We start from the raw sequence: 25,148 nt of genomic DNA on the forward strand, positions 1-25,148 counted from the left end.
CTGCTGCGTCTTGCTCCACATCAACGGCACCCCCCCAGCTCCCCAGGTACTGTTCCACATCCCGGATATGGCAGTGTCACGCCGTGTTGGGGTTGATCTGCCTGAAAGCAGAGAGTCACACCGGGCCCGCACTCCTGTCCGCCCTGAATGCACAGGTGGATCAGTGGCTGACTCCGCACCAACTGGAGATCGGCAAAGTGGTTTGTGACAACGGAAGAAATTTGTTGGCGGCATTGCATTTGGGCAAGTTGACACATGTGCCGTGCATGGCACATGTGTGTAATCTGATCGTACAACGCTTTGTGCATAAGTACCCAGGCTTACAGGACGTCCTTAAGCAGGCCAGGAAGGTGTGTGGCCATTTCAGGCGTTCCTACACGGCCATGGTGCACTTTTCCGATATCCAGCGGCAAAACAACATGCCAGTGAGGCGCTTGATTTGCGACAGCCCGACGCGTTGGAATTCAACACTCCTAATGTTCGACCGCCGACAAGAAAAAGCCGTTAACGAGTATTTGTATGACCGGGGTGCTAGGACAGCCTCTGCGGAGCTGGGAATTTTTTTTGCCACGTTACTGGACGCTCATGCGAAATGCCTGTAGGCTCATGCGTCCTTTTGAGGAGGTGACAAACCTAGTCAGTCGCACCGAAGGCACCATCAGCGACACCATACCATTTGTTTTCTTCCTGGAGCATGCCCTGCGAAGAGTGCTGGATCAGGCCGTAGATGAGCGTGAAAAGGAAGAGTTGTGGTCGCCATCACCCCAGAAACAGCCTTATCAGCATCGCTTGCTGGACCTGCGGCAACGCTGGAAGAGGATTGGGAGGAAGAGGAGTCAGAGGAGGAATGTGGCTTTGAGGAGAAGGAGGAAGACTAACCAAAACAGGGTGGTAGGTACAATTAAAATGAAGCTGAACTGAAGGCTTAGAACTAAAGAAGTTTATGTGTGTGCAATTTGACTCTCGGAAACCAACAAAATGGTAGGCACGAGTTGTCGAAACCAGTAAAATGGCACCCAAGAGTCCAACATCATTATAGGAGACCAAAACAAATAATGAAAATAATAAAATGTGAACACCGCAAGGTGCCGTGCCATGTAACTCGTATCGGGCTTGCAGCACTGTTTAATCCAAGTGAATGAGAGTCTTCTCAAGAGGGAGACCTAGGCAATTTATAAAGGGAAGGCATATATTTTATTTTAATATATATTTATATAATATTTTTGACTTAATACAGCACTGGAACAAATCAAGGTCAATAATTAAGCTGGGTCAGGAACAGAAGTCAAGCAAGTAAAATGAGCTTAAAGCTGCATTGTCACACCATATCAAAATTTGTATTTCATAAAGATAGTATATTTATGAAATACTTATTCTGACTGTGTTGGAATTTTCACTGACATTCAAGACATACACAGAGTCCCATGGTCTTGCAGGATTCCCCATAGGCCTCGATGCTGTATTCATACATGCGCGAGAGTACTGCAGCCGACAGAGCTCATTGAAGTGTTAGGTCCCCTAACACTGCAAAGGTAATTATTGCAGTTTTTAATAAAAGGTAATTATTTAATAAACTGCAATAATTACCTTTGAGAGCTAACTCCACCTCTTGAGGCTGTCTACCAGACAGGCACTAGAGGGACTTTTGGGTGGTTAGGCACTATGCATGAGGACATCCAACATCACCCAAAACCCCAAAGGAAAGCATTATACATACTTTCCTATGGAAGGAATACTAATGCGGCCAATCAGCCACCGGAGATGGAGTCTACTAATGTCTACTGCCTACTAATTTCTTTACTTTCAATATGGGATAAAAAAAAGAAAATTATTACAATCATTCTGATATTAGGTCTTCTTGCTTATTTTTTTTTCTTTTAATCCAGTAAATAATAATCTTATATTGTCAAATCAGAATTGTCACTGCAAGAAAATGGCTGATATTGTGTAGCCATTAGACCAGGAAATATTATAGCCATTTTCATGCTGCTCTGGCTGCTTAAATTGCCTTCTCAAATATGTTTTGTTGCCTAAATGAGTAGTTACTAGAACTTAATTCTGTCTGTTTTTTTTACTGCCGATGTGTCTCAGAGCAATTTAAATTTTTCTCCCTGAACATGTCTAGTAAAAATTGCTAATGGTTGTTTTGTATATTTTACATTTGTAACTCCACAGCAGTTTTAATCCCTTCACTCTCTTTAATGTGTATGCACTTGCACATTTTTTGTTTTGCAAAGCAAAACAAAACTAAGTTTGCATATTCCAACTTACTATCTCCTTCGGTCCAGTGTTTGAAACAAGATTATTTACTAGGATTTCATACTGTATCTTAACATCACTGCATAGGTAGAGCCAGGTTGCCCATAAGGTGGCTTAGGCAGCCACTTAGGTCCTGGTCTCAGACATTTACATAATTGAATACAACTTTAAATATCACCTATACCCCATGTTCACTTTTTTTCCACGTGAGTTTTTGTTTTGCATTGAATTTCTACTAGAGATTTAGTAAATTACATTATAATACCGCTCAGACATCACAAAATCAGGATACATATTTAAAATGAAGAGGATTAATAGAAACAGTGTACAGGGCCGCATTTCCACATGGGCATGCTGGGTAGTTGCCCGGGGGCCCAATTGTGCCCAGGCCGCCCATGTGCTGCCCATGTGCCCAGGCCGACAGGACAGACGGCCATGATTACTTGGCATGGGCCCTCTCGGGCCCAAAGGCCATTTGATTAGTTAGAAAGAGGGAGGTAGGTCCCAGAGGAAGGGAGGAGGGACCTGGGAGGCAGATTGCTGTGTGGAACATTGCTGCGTAATGCTCCGACACAGCATTCTGCGTGTGGGTGTACAGGAGACAGCCTGCAGCCAGACGAGCTACAGGCGATACAGAACTCACCACCACCGGACCACCAGTCCAGGCTGTGTCCCCCCCCTCCTTCATCAAACAAGCAAACAAAAACAATTGATTACAAAAAGGTTAAGAAGTTGTGTATGTCAATCTCCTCCCCCTGATATTTATGTCTAGATAAATCTAACATGCTTATACACCAAACTCAGAATTTTCGCAAAATTCGGGCAAAACTGACATGAAGATAGCCAAGCTGTGACTATTGCTTTATTGGAGAACTTAAGCTATGTTTACCAAGGGATAATGTCCTTGTTTTTTAAATAAAGGCTATGTGGGGTATCAAGTCCCACCTGACTATTACTGTATTGGAGAATTTATCCAGATCTGTTATTTATCTTAATTTTGCCAATCAGAATTATTTTTTGAAAATGTAATAACACTGTAATTCCAATTGTTCTGAAAGTGGATAATGCTTGAGCACCCCTTATGTGCACACAGCACTGCTCACACATACAGCACTCCACACACACACAAACCACCTCTCACACAGACCCCTCACATACACACACGGCACCTCTCACACACACAACACCCCTCATACACTCCGCACCCCTCACACGCACACAGCACTTGTACACACAAATACTGCACCCCTCACTGCAGTATGCGTGTATTCAGCAGTCTGTGTGTGTGAGTGTGTATGTGTGTATTCAGCAGTCTGTGTGCACTCAGCAGTCTGTCTGCATGTGTATTCAGCAATCGGTGTGTGTATGTATTCAGCAGTCGGTGTGTGAATTTGTTCATCAGTCTGTGACTGTATTTAGCAGTCTGTGTGTATGTATTGCATTTGTTTGAGGTACTAATAAATATAAGCTTAATTTTATCTATAATTTACATTTTTATTCCTGTGAGTTGTTGTGTAGGCAGGGCCCTACAGTGCACTGCTATGCCCGGGGGGCCCATAATGCTTTAAGATGGCACTGACAGTACTCTGTATACTGCCTGTATGCTTACAGCCAGGTGCAAATGAAACGCTTATAATAATGACTAACAGGGAGATAAGTTGGAGAACAAAGATGAATAGATTTTTAAATTAAATGTTATGCTTCATTCCTCACAAATACATATTTAAAGGGTATAAGTAAATGTAATATTCAAAATTTTGAGAAGTGGCAGTTCCACCTTAACATGACATAGTGTTTTTATTTATTTTTTGTTACAGCTTAACAGGATATTATAAACTCACGACAAGCCTGAGGCTTTTTTTCTTTAAACAGACTGAAAAACAATCCTTTGTCCTCAAATTGAATTTTTTTTTTTTTTTGGTGTTAATTTTGAACCGAGCACACTGTGTTTTTGTGTTTCTCTGTCTTTGTTTTCCTTTGAAACAAATCCTGTTCCAACCAGAAATTTCACTTCTGGGAGAAAAAAAATATTGCTAGAAAACGAGTTGCCTATACATAAATATCTATTGATGCCTCTGATGTACAAGTGAGGGCTCTTGAATAATCACATTAACCTGATATTCCACATTTGCTTCATAGTTAAAGCAAATATTTACACAGTTGCATTTGGATTATGTAAAATATAAGCATGTGGATATAGTCATCGCTACCTTATGCATTAGCTTGTCTCAGTTAGACATATTCAGTGTGTAATGGTTATGGTGGCAGGGGTGCCTTGGCATCCTTCTAATGCAAGTAGTCAACTGCTTTAGAATGATTTGACTACTTACCTGAGATCAACTAGGTACAGCTCCCCGCCTCATCTCAGCAGCCAGGACAGCTAGAAGCGTCTTATATCATGTTGTTTTCTTACTGTTACTTGGAGTGTTCCTTTAAGATTTGAATAACGTACTACATAACAGTTTGGGACCCAGGTTAATAAATATATCAAACCAATTTAATTACCTAGATCTTTATTTTAACAAAATAGCATAACAAATAACACAAAATAGCATAAAATCATGTATTTGAACTGTGAGAAGCATATGTAATACATAAAAATAAACTGTTAATTTCATATATATTCTCTATTGCATAAAACCCTCATATTTAATTACCGTACTTTGATTTAGTGGCTAGGCTATATTGTTCAGAAAATAAAATGTGTGGCTTTAGTACATTTTGTTCTATCACAAACTAGTGAGTGTTTATAGTACACTAGATAAATTTCCCTTTTAACCCCTGGACTGCAGCCCTCCCTGGTTTATCCTTCAGTTTTGAATGGATTCCTGGCACTATCTCAGTACAAACAATTGAATTGGGAGCATTTTAAGAGTAAGAGGGATCAAAGATCAAACATCAAAGATCTTTAATCTGAAAAAAGGAGACCAAGGCCTGTCAATTATAGAAGCCCTAGATCTCTACATCATGGACTGTGACATTATGATTTCTAGAAAATAATTTCCTCGTTCAAACTGAAGTAGACTTGGATATACCCTTGATTTAAATGAAAGAACAAACAAACAACAATTACAAAAAGGTTAAGAAGTTGTGTATGCCAATCTGCTCTTTCTGATATTAATATCTAGATACACCAAACTCAGAATTTTCGTAAATTCTGGCAAAACAGAGGTGAAAGCAGCCACGCTGTAACTTTTGCTGTATTGGTAAGCTATGTTAACCATGGGATAATGCCCTTGTTTTTAAAATAAAGGTTATGTGGGGTATCAAGTCCAACCTGACAATTACTGTATTGGAAAATGTATCCAGATCTGTTCTTTACCTTAATTTTGCCAATCAGAATTCTTTCTTGAAAATGTTATAACTGACACTGCAATTCCAGTTGTTCTGAGAGGGCAATCCCTTTATTATTATTATTTTTTTTTTTTAAATATAAGTTATGTGGAGTATCTAGAAAGGATACTTAAAACACGGGTCTGTGAAAAAGTTTACGTAATGGCCTTGCTCAAACTATGCATCAACAGCTGTGAACGTTTATGTTATGTTTTTGAGACCATCAATCTTGTTAGGTACACACGGATTGGGGAGAAATCAGGTGTACTTTATATCTAAGCAATCAGGTTTAATGTTTAAAGTTACATAGTAATCTAGGTTAAAAAAGACTAATGTCCACCTGGAACAAGATTTCTGTGCTCCTCGCAGGTCACATCCACCGAATGTGCTCTTCGGATGCGTGACCTGCTTCCACCTAGCAATTCGGACACTGCCCGCTTACTCCACCTTCCTTCTGCACTTTCTGGGGTCACAGGGGTGACGTGAACCTATCAGAAATAGGCAGCCCTATTTAATCCGGTTTTGTCCCTAGTTCTGTGCCCTATCGTGGTTTCTATCTTTGTTTCTGATTAGTTTTTTCCTTAAGCCTTTCCTGTGTGCATTCAGGGTTTGACTTTGGCTAATTTACTGGAATTTTGATTACCTCTGTGATCCTGACCCGGCTTTTTCTACAATTTCTGATTATCTATAGCTCTGACCCGGCTAGTACCTACGGTGTATCCACCCATCTGTATTCCTGACATTGGTGAGTAGAAAAAAAAAAAAAACAACAGAAAAATAAAAAAAACAATTGTAGCCATTTCCAATTATGCTGCCATGAAAAGAGAAAAACATTCTTTCCTTGGTAATCAATTATTTTCTTGAATATTCTGCATATATATATAATGCAAAAAATCCTCCAGACCTTTATTTATTTTTTTTTTTTAATATCTATGAAATCTAATAAGGTAGAACATTCCTCATCTTTATAGTTCTTGCTGTAAGCAACCCTTTCCTCTGATGTAAAATGTCTTTCTTCCAGTCTCAATGGTGACCTTGTTGTATATTTCTGCTAATAAACAGGTTATCACATAGCAGTTTGAACTCTCCCTATATATATATATATATTTGTATAATGCTATGATTTTTTTAAATTTTTTTTTTATTCTTTATTTGGGTTGTGCATGAGTTAACAAGCAGATTTGCCACGATAGCTAGTGCAAACAAAGCAATAAACAATGGAAAACAACAGTGTGGCTTCATATGCATTGCACATTTTCTTTTTTATGATAGAGAAGTATTCAGTAGGCTAGAGATCAAGGTCTAGGCTAAGCTTTTCATCTCTTGTGTCTCTGGGTCTCGACGGCAGCTTCCTATGTGGAAGTAGCAACAGTATGCCCTAAGAGCAGAGTAGTCGGTGGAAGCCCAGGCAAACACAAGAGAGAAGGAACACAAGATCAGTCTCAAAATACCACTGGTTGAGGCCAATCTGGGGTGCATGCATGTCCTGAGGTCTTTTGGCTGTCCGGTAGCTGTATGCCTTAAGATCAGCCTATGTCCGTTTGGAAGAGTCCCAATAGCTGCGATGATTGTGACCTGCTGTATGAATGAGAGGTAAAGGTGCGTGTGGTCCCTGTGTCCTGGGGCATCGAGCCTGTAGTGGCGCATAGAGTCCCTTTCGCGTTTCCCACTGCTCGGCACTCCTCACGTCTTTGTCACGGGCCGTTGCGGCTCTTGGCCGGTCTCTCTGTTGCGGTCTTCATGTTGGGCCTCCCGCCCCGCCGGCTCACCATTCGTTTCTGTTCTGGCTTGCTCTGTCGGGTCTCATGCTGATTGTGTGCTTTTAAGGTAGGTTGCTCAGACCAATGCCCCTTAAGTACCCGCGTGGTCTCAGTTAATGGCCCCGGTCTGCTGCTGCTTTTGGAGAGGTTTTGGGTGTTAGGCCCCCCAACTGCCCTTTGCAGGTGACGGTTGACTGCGTGTTTGTAGTTGGGGTTGGGTATCTCTGCTTATCAGCTCGTTGTGGGCCCCATTGTGAATTATAATCAGGAGCGTGAGGTCTCATGCGAGCCTCCAATTTCTTCCAAAAGGCATCGAAGATTTTATTCAGTCGGAGTTCTGTTTCTTGTTCCACGCTGTCTGGGCCTGCAGCGTAAAGTACATCCGCCATTTTGTGGGCTTCATTATTGTTAGGCTCAGTGTCTCTGTCTCCCTCTCCTCGTTCTGCTGGGGAGTCGCATAGGGGCAGACCGGGATGACCCCCACCAGTCCATAGGGGGGGAACTGGTGTTTTAAGTCACATTTCTTGCCATTCTTGGTGGTGAGAGGTGGCCATCCGTCCCGCACCCTCCATGCTGGTAGGCCTCATCTGTAGGCGTGTACCGGGGCGGTTGTCGCTTGTTTGGTATCATCGTGTGTGTCTCGGTGCCTTCAGTCCCTTGATGGCCCTCGTTCAGCCTAGTGGTGCCGTTTTTGTGGCTTTTTCCACGTTTTTCAGTGCTGTTCGGGCGGAGCTGCAGAGGTTTGCTTCCTCTCAGTCCTGCAGTCAGGCCCCGCCCCCCTGCTATGATTTTTTATAAAGAAAAACAAATGCAGTTATTCTAGCATTCACAAAGTGGAGAAAAAAAAATCTTTCAAGACTCTCTCTCTAAAAGTTACTATCCTTATTCATATTTTATTTTACCACAGACAATCAGTCTTGGGGAGCATTCACCCTTGGGGACACCCGAAGAACTACTTTAACCTTTAAAAGTGAGATTCCACACAAGGAGGTGGAAAGATTCACAGGTCATTAAGAAGTCAATTTGGTCTGGAAAGTCAATAATTTTTGATGATCACCAATGGGCAATGTTTGTAGAATTAAGGGAAGCAGTATTGTCTCAAGTGTGGTCATGCCATATGTCATTCTCCAAATAGAATGTATGTACTAACCAAACACTAGTTAGATAGTTATGTACATAAGGGAATAGAGACACTCCTCACATACTGACCGGGTTCCATTCTTACGACACGGTCGTAAAACGAGTTGGTCGGTAAGTGAGGATGCGCTAGCGAGGATGCGCAAGAGAGCAGGTCTATGTTCAGGGGAATTCCCCCAAACATAGACTAGTTCACTAGCACAGGGATTCCCACAAATCTATGTTCGGGGAAAATTCCCCCAAAAAAGACCAGCATTCTAACGTGTGAAATCCCTTGAATCCCCATGCTAGAGAGCTGGTTGTAAGTGCGAGCCATCGTAAAACAGGTAGGTCGTGAAGTGAGGACCACCTGTATGTAAATATATAAAAAAGATTCCATTCAAATTCAGGTTTTGTGTATCAAAAGCCTTCACACATCTCTGCTTTTGATCCTCAAAAGGTGAAAAACGCACATTTAAGTTACTTTATTTGTGCCACAAAATTGAGAAAATAATTCCTTCTTGACTTTAGAATGGATGACAGATATCTCTTTAGATAGTTACCCCACATACTAAGTATTATATACTTAAATATTTTGGTTGTTTTGGTTTTTGTTTTTTTACAAAAAGAAAATATGATGTTATTTTTGAGTACAAATAAAAGATATTATGAAATTGTCACTCTTTAATAAATGATTGATTTAGAAATTTACCTGGTAGTAGCAAACATGTTAATCTTTTCTCATTCATGTACTTTTTATTTTATTTTTTTTATTTTTTTACTATACATCCTAATTTTGTAATTCTCCTTGCCTGTAATGTATAATTTGAACTGTTCTATTATTAGTAGGTAAATTAACTTCTATTTCTAGCAAAAAAACAAGCAAAGAACATTTTTTGTTAAATTCAGCATTTTCTGTTTTCCAAAACCTTTTATCCTGACGCATGACACCTCCTTTTGTAGAGTAGACTCTGCCCTATGCATGATCAACAAGACTATTTTCAACAGTTTTTCACTGTAATATGACACCATGCAGCACTTTTTTTCTTGCTTTTACATGCGTCATGCTTCCAAATTTCGTCAACAATGGGTTGCTACAGGGATGTTAAGAGGGTCAAAGATCAGAGGAACTGACCTGAGCAGCAGACCATATAACAGCTAGTTGCAGTGAGTCAGAAACCAGACCAGCAAAAGCTTGAACAAGTAAACAAGCAGAAGAAATAGAAACAGAGGAAAACCATGGATGCTCTCCATGACTCTGGGGCTCAGGTGGTCCAATATCTCCAAGTGAACTACAAGAGTTCCCAAGACTGGTTCATGTTTGTCTCCTTTGCAGCTGATCTCCGAAACACTTTCTTCATCTTTTTCCCAATTTGGTTTCACTTGTGTGAGTCAGTTGGCATCAAACTCATCTGGGTAGCTGTGATTGGGGACTGGCTCAACCTTGTCTTCAAGTGGTGAGTACATATTCCAAACCTTGAAACAAGATATATATAAAAAAGGGGTGCAAATTACAAGTGCTTGGAATAACAGTCTTTGTACGAGTTTGCTTTTCACTTGTTTTTATATATTATTTTCTAGTAAAATTATTTTAAATCTTTATTACTGAGAAAGGAGCAGACCAGGCGTGGGACCGGTTGCCTGAGAAGAATATTAACCAACTCCTTTACAGCCAGAGCCTGCTATATGTGGCTCTGGATATTGTGAGTGACACATTACCTTTGATTCTAATCTGATTTTTGAAACAGTATTATGCCATGTTAGCTTTTATGTTTTTACAGATTAATCAACAGACAATACGTAATGTATGAAAATAGTTTTTTTGCTTGTAATTTGCACCCCCTTTTTTTATATATCTTGTTTTCTGTTTTAATTAAGTGTCTTAGTTGTGGCTAAGGACACAAGGGGTTGTTGCATTTTATAAAAGATTAGCGCCAATCCACCCATTCCCCATTTTTGTTTGGGTTTGTTATTACGGATATTCCAAACCATAACCAGTTTACACATGTTCAGCTTTGCTCACATTCTATTTAAGCACTTGTTAAACCTATAATTTCCAATATGTATTGTGTAAGTAAATTACCATCTGGAAGCACACTTGCGGATAACATATCATAGATAAAGTAAATAGTAAATTACTTATTACAAAGTAAAAGTTGCCAATGAACGATATAAATATAGAAGAAACGTGTAAATAAATATATTCCTACATTGCATTTGTACATTATATAAAGGAATGTATTTATTCAAAAACTGTTCATGGAAAAGGGAACTGCAAATGTTAGACCAAAATAGTGAATTTAGAAGAATAGTTAAGTAAAAATAATTTCAGCTAAATAAAATTTAAAAAGTTCATAAAAAATTATATTTCTCATTTACTAGGATATCAGAAAACAGTAAGAAAAATACATCCTGTTTATGATCAATAAAAATACATATATCCATAACAAATGGGCCTTAAAAGAACTTACCCTGGCATGATATTCCACTTATATTTCATTAGCTGTACTTTTAGAGCTTTCAGTGTCTTAGTATGATATGGTTTTATGCATGATGTCATAGAATTTTATGGACTATTTACTAGTTACTAGTCCATAAAATTATATAGGCAGGTATCCTTCAGCACTCCAGATGTTTTGGACTGCATCTCCCCTAATGTTTTGCTAGCATTATAGCTGTAACAGCATTATGGGAGATGTAGTCCATAACATCTGGAGTGTCTTAGATTGGACTAGTATATAAGAATGGGATGATATATCATTGGGCCCTTAAGTAGCAGAAACAGAGCTGATAATATGTCTAATAACTGGTATTAAAAGAAAGCAGTAATACCATAACCTAATTTCCATGCATGTGAATGCATGTTTTAATTATCCTTTTAGTGTTTTTGATTAAATTACCTAGAGGCGGTATTTGGCAACAGCTAGGGAAATGGAATAAACATATTAGAATACCATGAAATAAATCATTAAAGTGGTGGTGAAAATGTTTTCAGACATTTAACCCACACTGCCATACTTTTTAAATTGCATAGAATGTATTAATTTGTATTAGTACTATTATCTTTTATCTATACAATATATTTCACATTACTAAAAACACATATTAAAGGAAACAACAAAAGTTAAATAAATAATAATCACATTTACCTTTTACCCCAGGCATCCAAGAGCATAAAATTGTTCTGGATAATACCTTAATTAATGCAACATTAAATGTTTGGATTGATTCTCTAAACAGTTATATGCTGAGTTGAAAAGTGAATGGTGACATTTAAGACAAAATGATGTATTCACCACAGCTAGTTTGGCTTAAATGTTGCAGTATTGTTGTCTCTTTACCATAATTGATGTATCTGCAGAGTGAAGCACAGCTGACTCTCTCAGCCAATGAGAGTCATTCTGCAAGGTCCAGCTTTAGTGATTATAGTGCTTAGATGGGTCCTTTAATAGATCTATAAAAAATGTTGTGTTAAAAGCAACTTTCCACTTAAAACCTACCCTAATAAGATTTATATAAAAACGCTTTTAACATATAAAGGAAGGATGTGCTACAGAAAAAGATATATGTATGAAGAGTCTCTCAAATGTATATGAAAGACTTTTAAGATGCATTTGCATTACAAAATAATGGATTAAAATGTCTCCTCTGAGATTAACATTTTCCTCTATGAAAAATAATTTTGCAACATACTTGTTCATTTCATCCATTGTAATACATACAAAATATTGCATACATTTAAAAAAAACATATTAAAAAATGTATATATCAAGTGTCCAACAACACTGACAAGTGTCTGTCTCTCAAATGAGCAAATAGCAAAGAACATTGGAGAATTGATAAATAAAAAAGAGACAAGACACTATCTCTCTGATGGTGTATCAAACCATTGTAGCAGATGAAGTGGCTTCTTCCATGTCTGGGGGAGTGGTCCACACCGCCGGTCGTGCAAGGTAAATAGCTGTCACAAAATACTGTTTGAAATCGGGCATAGAAACTAGCAGTCTATGGCTGCCAATGTGGAGAGAAAGTTCCAAAAGTACCTTTTATAAAAGGGTTACTATAACCTTTTTCTTGATGCACGTTTTTATCTTTATTATGCCTTACTGAGAAGCACTTAATCGTACCATTTCTCTGGCTCAGTGCATGTGCACGCTCTGGGCCAGTGAGGGAAGAGAGGGAGGACAGAAGGAGGGCTTGCTAAAAATGGAGGAAATATTGAGCTTCCACTTATAGGCATGCTATCTGCAAGGGAGAAGTTAGTTACATCTGTCGCCAGCATGCAGTGACATTTGTAATTTTTGCACAGAGTTGAGGCTGCCTAAGTCACATATATCAGGGGTGCAACTAATCAAATGCAGATTTCTTTGTATGTGCAGCAAAAAAGTGGCCATGGTGGCTGTATTAACTATTTCATCAATATCCATTTTTCTGTAATATGTTTGCAATAAAAGCATTGCAAAACTTCTGTCTAATCCAGTTTCTATTTGACTGTGCATGCCTGCTATTCTACACATGCTTTATACTCAACCCCGACTAAAATAATTCTAGTTGTTTTTCCTGATATGCCCACCTTTAGACCCTATGTAATTAGACCAATCAAACATTTTCCAATATAAATGGGTAATCCTCTCATATATAATCGTTACTGATAAATGGCAAGATTAAACCATATTGATAACAGGGTTTCCATACAGTTAACATCGATGGTTGCTTATAATAGTAAAAATATTGAAAGTATTAAGTAAAAAGCATCTGCATCAATTATTATCTTTGTAACAGAAGCAAGACTTAAGCTTTTTAGAAGTACCTTTGTCCAGGCCTAAAAAAGGCTCTGTGGAGAGCAGTGTTACTTGTGTTACAATAAATTACCACATAACCCACTTGGGTACCTGGTTCTTTTATGTATCCTTACTGGAGAGTGTGGCCTACTCAAACTGTTTAGCACCAAGCATTTGTCTCCCTTTATGCTCATTTGTACTCCGCTTAAAGGGACAATATAATCACCAGCACCACTACAGATTAATGTAATGGTTCTGGTGTGTATAGCCTGTCTCTGCAGGCTTTTCAATGTGAGCAATGTCTTTTCAGAGAAAAGGTAGTGATTTCATTGCTGCCTAGAAACATCTCTAGTGACAATCACTCAGATGGCTACTATAGGTGCTTCCTATGTTAGTGCTGCACAGTTTGCAGCACTGTCATTCAGGGCCTCCATGCGATACATGTAGATGCTGAACATTCCCCATAGAGATGCATAGGTTCAATGCATCTCTATTAAGAGATGCTTATTGGCACAGTGCAGTGTTTGCACCTATGGGGAAGAATTTGATAGGCTGAAATCATCAAGATTGATTATTTCAGCCAAAGAGGCGGGACTATCTGCAGCGAGACTGATGCAGCATGGGAGTAAAGGTATATTTAAAACCTTTTCAAAGCGCTCTGAAGGGGGCCGTGAAAGTAAATAGGTTTGTATTCCTGACATTATAGCGTTCCTTAAATCAACTAACTTAAATCAACTCGAATATTAATTATTCAACTCTTATTATACATTAGTGTTTTTATTCTCTTGAAGGATTCTCTTTGGAGAGAGGCCATACTGGTGGGTCCACGACACTGACTTTTATAACAACAAATCTGCACCTGTCATAGAACAGTTTCCTGTCACATGTGAGACTGGCCCAGGTAAGAAAATAAACCACATTTGTTGAGTACATTTTCCCAAAAATAACATTTTACATTAACTTGTATTCAGTCTTTCCTTTGTTAAAATGTGGACGTTATTCACTAAACTTGGATTTGTGGAGAATAGATGAACAGCTAAATTTGGGCCAATATAGCTAAGCAGAAAACATAGCGTTGTTGGGGAATTTTCCCAATGCAAAAACTTTAGCATAAAATTTGACATTCTCCTATCAATTTTCCACAATTCTCATATTACTAAATGGTTTGTGTGGCTACTGCTATTTAAAAGGACACTATAGTCACCAAAACAACTATAGCTTAATGAAGCTCAATTCTTAGCTATTTAGTTCAATTATTTTTGTTTCTGTCCATATAGCCTTAGCCACACCTCTCCTGGCTGTTACTTAAACAGCCTGAATGGAAAAAAAACTTTTTGTAGTATATGTGGAACTGCACTCACTCACATCAATCTGAGCCAGGGTGCTTGCTGTACCGGAACCAAACACCAGATTCCCAATTTAGTAGAGTAAAATGAAAGAGGCCCAGGCACTCCGTGGTTCAAGACAGGCACTTTATTGGAACCACAGCAAGAAGGCCCCTTCATCGCCAAAGCTGACGTTTTTACCCAGTCAGGTGCCTACCAGGACACTGTCTCAGGCTGGGGCATAGGTGGCTACCTAAAATGCCTTATGGGTAATCCTGCTAAATTATGTTATGTTTGTGTTTCTCGCAAACTGTGGTTCCAATAAAGTGCCTGTCTTGAACCAAGGAGTGCCTGGACCTCTTTCATGTTACTCTGAATGAAAAAGAATTCATTATTTTTCATTCAGATGTTTATTTTAAAAACCTGTATCTAGTGCTCTGTAAATTAAATTGTAATAATCACACAGAGAAGACTACTACAAGATCTAGCAGGCTATTAACAGTGTAAGAGATGAGACATTTTAAATTAAACAGCGTGTGCAATATCATGCAGGGAGTTGAGTAGAGCTGTATAACCAAAGTGATTTAACCCATACATGGCAGAGAATTGAGCAGTGAAACTACAGGGGCATGATATATACACCAAACTGCTTCATTCAGCCAAGTTTTTTGGGTGATTATAGTGTCCCTGTAACTTGTACATGAAATGGCAGATACTACCTTCAAGGGTTGTTTATGCATTCCTTTTGGAATTTAGAAAAAAAGTTTTTTTTTTACTTCTGAGTGTAATTTTAGATGTGATGTTTTTACTTCTTTTCACAAGTCTAAGAGAAAATATACCTGGTTCCACTAGGTATAGCGTTTATGCTAAAAAGATTTTTTGTTTTTTTTATTCCTCAGAAACCAAAACAAAATTTAGTAAATACAAAACAACATTCCATTCCAGTTTTTATGGTTTCCTTTAGAGTAGATTCATATAACTTGGAAACTTTTTTTGCCGGCATAGGTACACTATCACGTAAATGTAATTTTGATTTTAATTTGCCATGACACTGGGTAAGAAATGTAGCTCTAGTAAAATGACCCCTTAATCTCAAAAACTTTGATGAAAATATTAAATACATATACATTTTCCAGAAACGCAAACATAACATAATTTAGCAGAATTGCCCATAAGGCATTTTAGGTAGCCACCTATGCCCCAACCTGAGACAGTGTCCTGGTAGGCACCTGTCTGGGTAAAAGCTTCAGCTTTGGCGATGAAGGGGCCATCTTTATGCTAACAGGAAGATCAAACCTATCTTCCTGCTTAGCTATGTGACTCCTCATCCGCTCATGCAGACTTCTTTAAGAGCTCCCCCAAGGTTGCATAGCCTTCCCAATGACCCAGAGCACTGAGGAGACCATATTTAAAAGAAGAAAAACTACCACAACAAAAGGGCATAGTCTTAAATTAGAGGGGCAATGGTTTAAAAATAATATCAGGAAGTATTACTTTACTGAGAGGGTAGTGGATGCATGGAATAGCTGAATAGCTTCCAGCTGAAGGTTAACACAGTGAAGGCATTTAAGCATGCATGGGATAGGCATAAGGCTATCCTAGATATAAGATAAGGCCAGGGACTAATGAAAGTATTTCGAAAATTGGGCAGACTAGATGGGTCAAATGGTTCTTATCTGCCATCACATTCTATGTTTCTTTGTAAGTACTCTTGGAGAAAGTGTATCATTTTAACAACTGAATTCTGTTAAAAATAAAGTCTTCTTTATAAACCACTTCAATATCTTACATTTTCACCACAGGAAGTCCATCTGGACATGCAATGGGATCTGCGGGAGTCTACTATGTTATGGTGACATCGTTAATTACAATTTTCCTTAAAAAGCAGCATGATCTAACTTTCAAGAACAGGTATGCATTTATGTTCATTACACGGTCACTACATTCCAGCTTTACTGCCCAGTAATGGGTCAGTTCAAAAACATATTTTGCATTCAAATCAAAATATTCCCAAGCCTATTTTGTTTTGTACCTAATTATCAGACCTCACAAGTCTCCAAGACAGGCTGAAAAGATCCATTTCAATACATCGTTCATCTTAATATAATAGTTATAAGAAAGATACACAGCATAGTGTCAATTACCTTCTCTTTTTTCTTACATTTAGGTGTGTTCAAGCTTTTCTTTGGACAGGATTTTGGGCAGTCCAGGCCTGCGTGTGTTTGTCAAGAATCTTTCTTGCTGCTCATTTTCCTCATCAAGTCATTTCTGGAGTTATCTCAGGTTGGTAATGTTTAGCAGAAACACCATATCCTTTCTCAACCTATATATAAACTGTACGCACATAATTCAAAGCTATGATAGAAAACTCTATTAGAATACTAATTACATATATTCAGACACATGACTTTGTGCTTACACACAAGAAATTATGTGAAAATAAAAAAACAATTAGAAGCTACAACTCTATTTTGATTTTTTCTTATATGCCATACTAATGTTTTAGAACATAAACAAAACAATGTCCTTATAACCCAACACTTGTAAGTGGAGCTAACTGCTAAACCTTTTGGTAACACCCCACTAAGTTTGGTTTTTAATCACTTTGTTTTGTTTGTAACTATAGTTTACAAACTCAGGGCAAGCCTGTTAGAGGTCAAAGTAGTTCCATTGAACCCATGCACTATGTGCAGGGGGTCAGCACTTTGATCATTGAGGGTGGAGCAGATTCAATTTGTGAAATAACTGCAGCTTGTGCCACAACATTTTTTTATTTTATATTGGCACTGGTAAATGCTGATCATTCCAACCATCTGGGAGAGGTGGTTAGTCAGATTGACAGACCTATTTTTTTTATTTGTTGTGCAGTGGGATTGTACAGTTTGTGACAATAGATTGAAAGTTACATATTTTTTTTTAATAATTGATCTGAGAATTACTTCTGTGTGATGAGTGTTAGAGTATGTGCTCAACGACTCAAACTTTGTTTAAACAACAAGAAGGTGCACACTCACAAAATAAACAAAATAACTACTTTATTCTAATTAGACATGTAAAATCTTGCAGTCAACAGGCTGGGCTATTCAGTAAACTAAGAATGCTTGTGAATAAAAATATAAATTGCAGAATTTAATCTAAAAAAGAGTCAAGATGTCACTATAGCGGAGTTGGAATAAATTATAACGTTCAGATTCAAGATCCTAAAATTTAAAATGCAGTGACAACCTGTAACAAAAGTGAAACCCTTGTTCAATTTTATATATATATATATATATATATATATATATATATATATATATATATATATATATGTGTGTGTGTGTGTGTGTGTGTGTTTGTGTGTAATTTCTGAGTGTAGTACACAAGTCTTTCCAGAAGCTTTGAGGAAAAAGGGAGCAGGAATATGTGAGGATAGTTAGAGGACGGGTCAATAGATGGTTTTTTCAGGATAGGTACTACAGTGGCATGTTTAAGGTCAGCAGGGACAATGCCAGAAGAGAGAGAGCAGTTGAAGATGTGTGTTAAAGAAGGCATAAGACAGGCGGAGAGAGATCTGATAAGGTGAGATGGGACAGGATCAAGCAGGCAAGTGGTGGGGCAAGAGGAAAGGTAAAACACACCTTTTTTTAGTAACCGGGGAGAAAGTCTGAAGGGTAGCAAAGGCATGATCAACGTGCAGTTGAAAAAGAGACCGGCAAGGTGGGGAGAATTCTTTCCTTAGCTGTTCAATCTTGTCGGCAAAGTAGCATACAAAGCTATTGGCTGTAAGGTTAGTTTGGGGGGTGGCCACAGCAGGACGAGGAAGAGAATTAAAGTTGTCAACGAGACGACTGGGATTGAAGGAGCATGAACTAATGAGAGAGGAAAACTATGACTGTTTGGCGAGGGCAAGGGCTCTGCTGTATGAACACAATATGAATCTATAATGGAGATAGTCTCCCTGGGTGTGAGACTTCCTCCAGGAGCGTTCAGCACAATGGAAGCATCTTTGCAGATAGCGTGTTGATTTAGTATGCCATGGTTGGGGGCGTGTCCTTCTCAAGATGCATGTTTGGAGCTGGGCTGCAGCGTTCAAGGCAGAGGTGAGGGTAGTGTTATATGTGGAGATGGCCAGTGAGGGAAAGGAGAGGGAAGGGATGGATATCAGTTGTGAATCAATATAAGCTGACAGCTGCTGGAGGTCAATAGAATTAAGGTTCCTCCTGAGTTGAGGGGGATTAGGCTGAGGTTGTTGGGTGAGGGGGTATTGAGAGCAAACGATAAGAGGTGGTGATCAGAGAGAGGAAATGGAGTGTTGCAGATATTAGATGCTGTACATGCATAAGAGAAAATTAGGTCAAGGGTATTGCCAGCTACATGGGTGGGAGAATTAGCCCACTGTGACAGCCCGAGGGAGGAAGTAATTGCAAGTAGTTTAGAGGCTGCTGAAGTCAAAGGTGGATTAATGGGAATATTGAAGTCCCCGAGAATTAGGGATGAAATATTAGAAGAGACGAAGTAGGGTAGCCAAGCAGCAAAGTGGTCAAGGAAGAGGAGAGGGGAACCAGCGGGGCGAAAAATAACAGCAATGTTAGCAGAGAAGGGTTTGAAGAGGCGAATCGAATGAATTTCAAATGATGGGAAAGAGTAGTACCCAACTGGTGATGCCTGTCCTCGGCTGCTGGGATATGACGTCATGATCCAGACGGCCTTCAGCTTTGCATTCTGTAGCTCCCGCCTTTCACCATTACGCTCAGCTAGAGCCACATAACAGGTCCAAAGTGCCGGCACACTGTATTTGAAACTTCAAAGGGGCATGTGTGAGAGAGACTTATAGTGCTCTCTCACTTCTCTCTCTGCTGCTAGCTGGCTCCTAACTTTTCCAGTGTGAGGCATAAGTCAGCCTCAATATGGCCCCCAAGAAGGCTACAACAGACCACACCAAACAGTCCATGGATAAAATAAGTTAATAAAGCATGTTTTAAATAATCTGTTTGCACTGCCACAGCCCATCAGTTAATTTCCCAATATCCTGGTGGGCCAGTCCGGTCCTGATTACTGTAATTCCTCATCAATGAGTATGCAAGCAACATTCCGTTTTATAACATGCTGTTTGCTAACTTCAAAGCAAAATATACTTGTCTTCCCAAAAGTCTTCAGGTGAAAGTGAATGGTAAGATGCCATGGATGGTGTCAAAATAATAAGACAGATTTGTCAATGAATTTGATAGTGGGACCTTAATTTTTTTTGTTTTTATTTTTTTACTTAAAGAGCAAGCACCACATACAGATTTTTGTTCTATTGAGTAAAACAATTAATAATTGTATTGCTTTCTTTTATAATAGGCATGATAGTGGCTGAAACTTTTGATCATATCCAATCCATCTACAAGGCCAGTCTTAAGAGATACATACATACTACTCTCTTCCTGTTCTCGTTCGCACTTGGATTTTACCTGCTCTTGAAATCTGTGGGTGTGGATCTACTTTGGACATTGGAAAAAGCCAAGAAATGGTGTGCTCAACCTGAATGGATCCACATTGACACAACTCCCTTTGCAGGACTTTTAAGAAATCTAGGTATCTTAGTTGGCCTTGGTTTAGCCCTGAATTCACAAATGTACAAGGATAGTTGTCAGGGCAAACATTCAAAACGATTCATTTTCCGCCTCTATTGTACAATAGCATCTCTTATTGTTCTCCATATTTTTGACAGCTTCAAGCCACCAACCAAAGTTGAAATGCTATTCTATTTTCTGTCTTTCTGTAAAAGTGCTGCTGTTCCACTGACATGTGTAGCAATTGTACCATATTGTATTTTTCAAGTTGTGAGCAGAAATGAGAAGATTCTATAAGAGCTAGATAAATTAATTTTGTTTACATTCTACAAGTTTTGCTACTTATTGGAGTATAGGACGACAAGTCATATCAAGGACGCATTTTTGGACTGTCGTTTTCTAAGGCTTCAGTTGGAGAACTTTTCTAAGATAATGAACAATCACTCCACAACAGAGACTGAAAAAAATGCATCAGCTGTAAGCCTGCTCATGAACGTTACAGACATCTAGAGACCAATATGAAATTCTGTTAGAAATTTAGAGGCAAATGAAAGCCCTATAGAAGAATTAGTCTGAACTTCAGACAAATACAGTATTTACGAGGCTGGCATGAAAAAGTTAAAGTTGGAAAAAAATATATAAAACTGTAAATTGTCAGTATGAGTTTATATTAGGAAGGTTGTGATACAGAGCAGCCCCATATTTACAATAAAGGTGCTTAGGATAAAACACATATATTGTGTTGTGCAAATATGTACCTTCTGGTTGAGTGCATATAAAAAATGAATGAGAAATAAGTTATATTCTTCAGTCAAAACTAAATTCTCCTGTTCTATTTAGTGATGAAAAATGAAATATGGCCTGTTAGAATGTTTTTTAAACTTTATAATAATGTTTTTCAGTATTTTCAATTGTTCATTAAAATGTTGTGTTTGTTTTCTAAAAAAATAAAAAAAAAATACTATAGCCATTGTTTGTTTTTCTGTCTGCTATCTTTACTATTTATATGTTCTGTTAATCCCTGCTGCTTTTGACACTGTTGATAATCAACAGCTTCTTCTCATCCTCCATAATCTCGGTCTACGAAATACTGCGCTCTCCTGGTGCTCTTTCTACCTCTCCCAGCGCTCATTCAGTGTTTCTTTCTCAGACTCTGCCTCTTCTCCCCAATCCCTCTCTGTTGGTGTTCCCTTAGGGTCTGTCCTAGGTCCCTTATTGTTCTCAATCTACACTGCCTTCCTTGGTAAACTCGTCAGCTCCTTCGGCCTACAGTATAATTTCTATACGGATGAAACGCAAATGTATCGGTCCTCCCCTGATTTCTCACCATCCCTCTTGACTCGTGTCTCTTATGCCTGTCTGCTATTTCCAACTGGATGGCTGCTCATTTCCTCAAACTGAATCTGTCCAAAATATAACTTCTGGTCTTTCCTCCCTCAAGTGTTGCTACTCCCTTGCCTGTGTCCCTCCAAGTCAATGGTGCTACCATCCGCTCTACCTCTAAGGCTCGCTGTCTAGGTGTTGTCTTTGGCTCCGACCTCCTTTTCACCCCTCATGTCCAATCAATCACCAAATCCTGCCGCTTCTATCTCACAAATATTGTGTTCGCCTACCCTATTTAACGTCAGATGAGGCTAAGGTGCTGGTCATTGCCACTGTCCTTCTCAGTGGTCTTACGTGTTCCCAACTTGCCTCATTACAGTGTATAATGAACGCAGTGGCGAGGCTCATCTTTCTGTCCGCCCGGACCTCCCATGCCTCCCCCTTTGTCAGTCCTTACATTGGCTTCCTGTTAGATGTAGGACTCAAATTAAGATCCTGATACTTGCTTACAAATCTTTAAATAATGCTGCTCCGACCTACTTATCCTCACTATTACACAAATATGTCCCATCTAGGCCCCTATGCTCTGCCGGAGACCTACACCTAACCTCTGTTCATACTCCTACCTCTGATGCTCACCTTAAAGACTTCTCTAGGGCTGCACCATTCCTATGAAATGCCTTTCCCCTCTCTGTTAGACTTTCACCCAATCTCCTTCAAAAAAATCTTTTAAAACGTACTTTTTTATGAAAGCATATCAATTAAACTGTGAACAGCTTTCCCTCCCCACACCCTGACTCAGCTCCTGCAACTGTCATCAAAACAAAACACTAAGCCCTCAATGAACACTATCCTAGCAACCTACTTTTCTACCCTACTCTTACCTTTTGTGTCACATTATCCCACTCCCTCTAGAATGTAAGCTCATTGAGCAGGGCCCTCAATTCCTCTGTTCCTATGTGTCCAACTCGTCTGGTTACAAATACTTGTCAGTTAGTCCACCCATTGTACAGCGCTATGGAACTTGTTGGCACTTTATAAATAATAATGATAATGTGAGTAATTTTTCATATAACATTTCGTAATGCTGTTAGTTTCCCGTTAACGATGCAAGTGACGGAAACCAATCAAACCAATTGCAGGTGTTAGGAAGAAACTATATACATGCAAAAGATGCAAGCTGGTGTCAGAAGCAAGAAGACAAGAACAGAAACATATTGTATGTTTAAAAAAAATGCGAGTTTAACCCTTTCAAAGCATTAGTATCTTGTATTATAATCAAGCCAATTGACCATTTGGTCTTTCAAGCTATGTATACATTAATACTTTAGCGACATATAAAGAAATACAGAAGTATAAAAGAGGACATGAGACTTACGCCCTGTAATATAAAATGTATAGCTCTATATGTCTAGGGGAATATTCACTAAGCAATGCATAGGTAAACCATTTTTTTCCAACAGAGTATAAACATTATTTTCATTTGTTTTGCATTATCAAATCTAGTCCATAAAGCCTCACTCACCTTCATTTATACTCTGGTTATGATTAACAGCCTCTATAAGAACAAATCCCTCTGCTGGAAACCACTAATCACTGAAATAATGCCTGTAAAGTTGCTAAAAATGTCAGCTCACCCCCTACTTTCAAACACAACAGGAAGTGTAATTGGGACATAGCATTCTTATAGTCTGGACTATACCATTTCACTGGCAGCATTACATTAGCAGTCCAGAGATTGCTAATTATTGTTATAGCAGCTTAAATGTTTTTAATATAAATATATATATATATATATATATATATATACACTGAACAAAATTAGAAACGCAACACTTTTGTTTTTGCCCCAATTTTTCATGAGCTGAACTCAAAGATCTAAGACTTTTTCTATGTACACAAAAGGCCTATTTCTCTCAAATCATGTTCACAAATCTGTCTAAATCTGTGTTAGTGAGCACTTCTCATTTGCCGAAATAATCAATCCACCTCACAGGTGTGGCATATCAAGATGCTGATTAGACAGCATGATTATAGCCAGGGCCGGACTGGGAAAAAATTACGCCCAGCATTTTTCAATCACAGTGGTCCCCTCAGAAGGGGGCGGGGCCAGAGAGTGTGTTTTGTCATCACTAATGACAAGCATGCCCCCCTCTCAAAGTGATCATGTTGGTTCAATGCGCAGAGCCCCGCTGAAGAGCTCTGGCATGAGAAAAAGGCCCTGTATTTGTTTGCCGAATCTGTGTACAACACAGATTTAGACATATTTGTGAACAATATTTAAGAGAAATAGGCCTTTTGTGTACATAGAAAAAGTAGAAAAAGTCTTAGATCTTTGAGTTCAGCTCATGAAGTGCTGCGTTTATAATTTTGTTAAGTGTATATACCACATATATATACTATATAGAGTATATACAGAGTATTACAGTGGACATAATATTTCAAAGACAAGCTTTCGAGAGGTTTCCTCTCTACTTCAGGTCTGTAGCAATACTAATCAATCTGATTTAACACTTAAAACAACCGATGTTATCTGTCATAAATCACTGAATCACACCTCACATGTACATATTTGTTTAAAGTAGACAACCCAGGTTATTCAATATGGAGTATGTCCAGTCTTTTTTAGTAGCCACTTAGTCACAAACACTGGCCAAATGCAATTATATTTGTTTGTGTGCTAAAAATAAAAAAACTATTATGAACACTAACTTTGGCCAGTGTTTGTGACTAAGTGGCTACTAAAAGACTGAACATACCCCATTTGCAATACCTTGGGATGTCTTCTTTTGCAAATGGTATGCCACCATGGGAGTAATTCTCATTCCTGGGCTACCATTCGCTCTGAAAGGCAACATAACCAATCAGGCAAATTTCAATGTGAAAAAACAGAAAATCAAGTCTTATATTTGACCCTGTAACTTTCAAAGACACTATAAAACCTGTACATGGGGGATACTGTTATACTCAGGAGACTTCGCTGAACACAAATATTAGTGTTTCTAAACAATAAAACTTATCACAACAATATCATCAACAATAACAATATCAGAGAAAGTGCTGTTTGTGTGTGAACATTGCAAAAAAACTTTCACTGACAATATCATCGCTGTGATATGTTTTACTGTTTTGAAACACTAATATTTGTGTTCAGCGAACTCTCCCGAGTAAAACAGTACACCCCATGTACAGGTTTTAGGGTGTCTTGGAAAGTTACAGGGTTAAATATAGTGTTAGCAAGTTAAATTCTCTGGACTTTCGGCCTGGGTTGCCAGGCAGGTCCCCCAAATTGCAATCAATAAAATTACTTAATTATGTAAAAATATTACATAAATATGCACGAAGAATTTAAATATATATACATATTTATATATTTGACGTCTACGTGTATATTTATGAAATTATTTATGTAATTATATATATAGATATATGTATATTTTGTATTAGTTTTATTTATTTATATATACATAGATATATATATAATTTCAGGAGGGGAGATTTACTTATATATTTTTTCAATTTATTTTTACATTTTTTGTTCACAATTTTATTTTTACTGAGCGCCTCGACCCCTCGAGGCACTTAGCACACAGGCAGAGCATTGGATGCCTGCATGATGGCTTCCGATGCTCTGCCTCACTGCCGGGCGCCACATGGGGCAAACCAGAAGTGATCGCCCCAGGGGAGCGATCACCCGGTGGCCTGACAGTAAGG

General features: G+C 38.6%; 1 protein-coding gene across 1 annotated transcript; it reads left to right on the forward strand.

Annotated features, from left to right (window-relative positions):
• The first annotated feature begins 9,626 nt into the window (after positions 1–9,626).
• Positions 9,627–21,077, forward strand: LOC134614777 (glucose-6-phosphatase catalytic subunit 1-like). The gene is made up of 5 exons (XM_063458925.1): positions 9,627–9,925; positions 14,041–14,150; positions 16,377–16,485; positions 16,742–16,857; positions 19,900–21,077. Exons 1-5 carry the CDS (start codon positions 9,708–9,710, stop codon positions 20,406–20,408), a joined length of 1,062 nt encoding a protein of 353 aa, XP_063314995.1. The 5' UTR covers positions 9,627–9,707; the 3' UTR covers positions 20,409–21,077.
• Positions 21,078–25,148: the final 4,071 nt, after the last annotated feature.

Source organism: Pelobates fuscus, chromosome 6 (assembly GCF_036172605.1).
Source record: "Pelobates fuscus isolate aPelFus1 chromosome 6, aPelFus1.pri, whole genome shotgun sequence".
Taxonomy (NCBI): domain Eukaryota; kingdom Metazoa; phylum Chordata; class Amphibia; order Anura; family Pelobatidae; genus Pelobates; species Pelobates fuscus.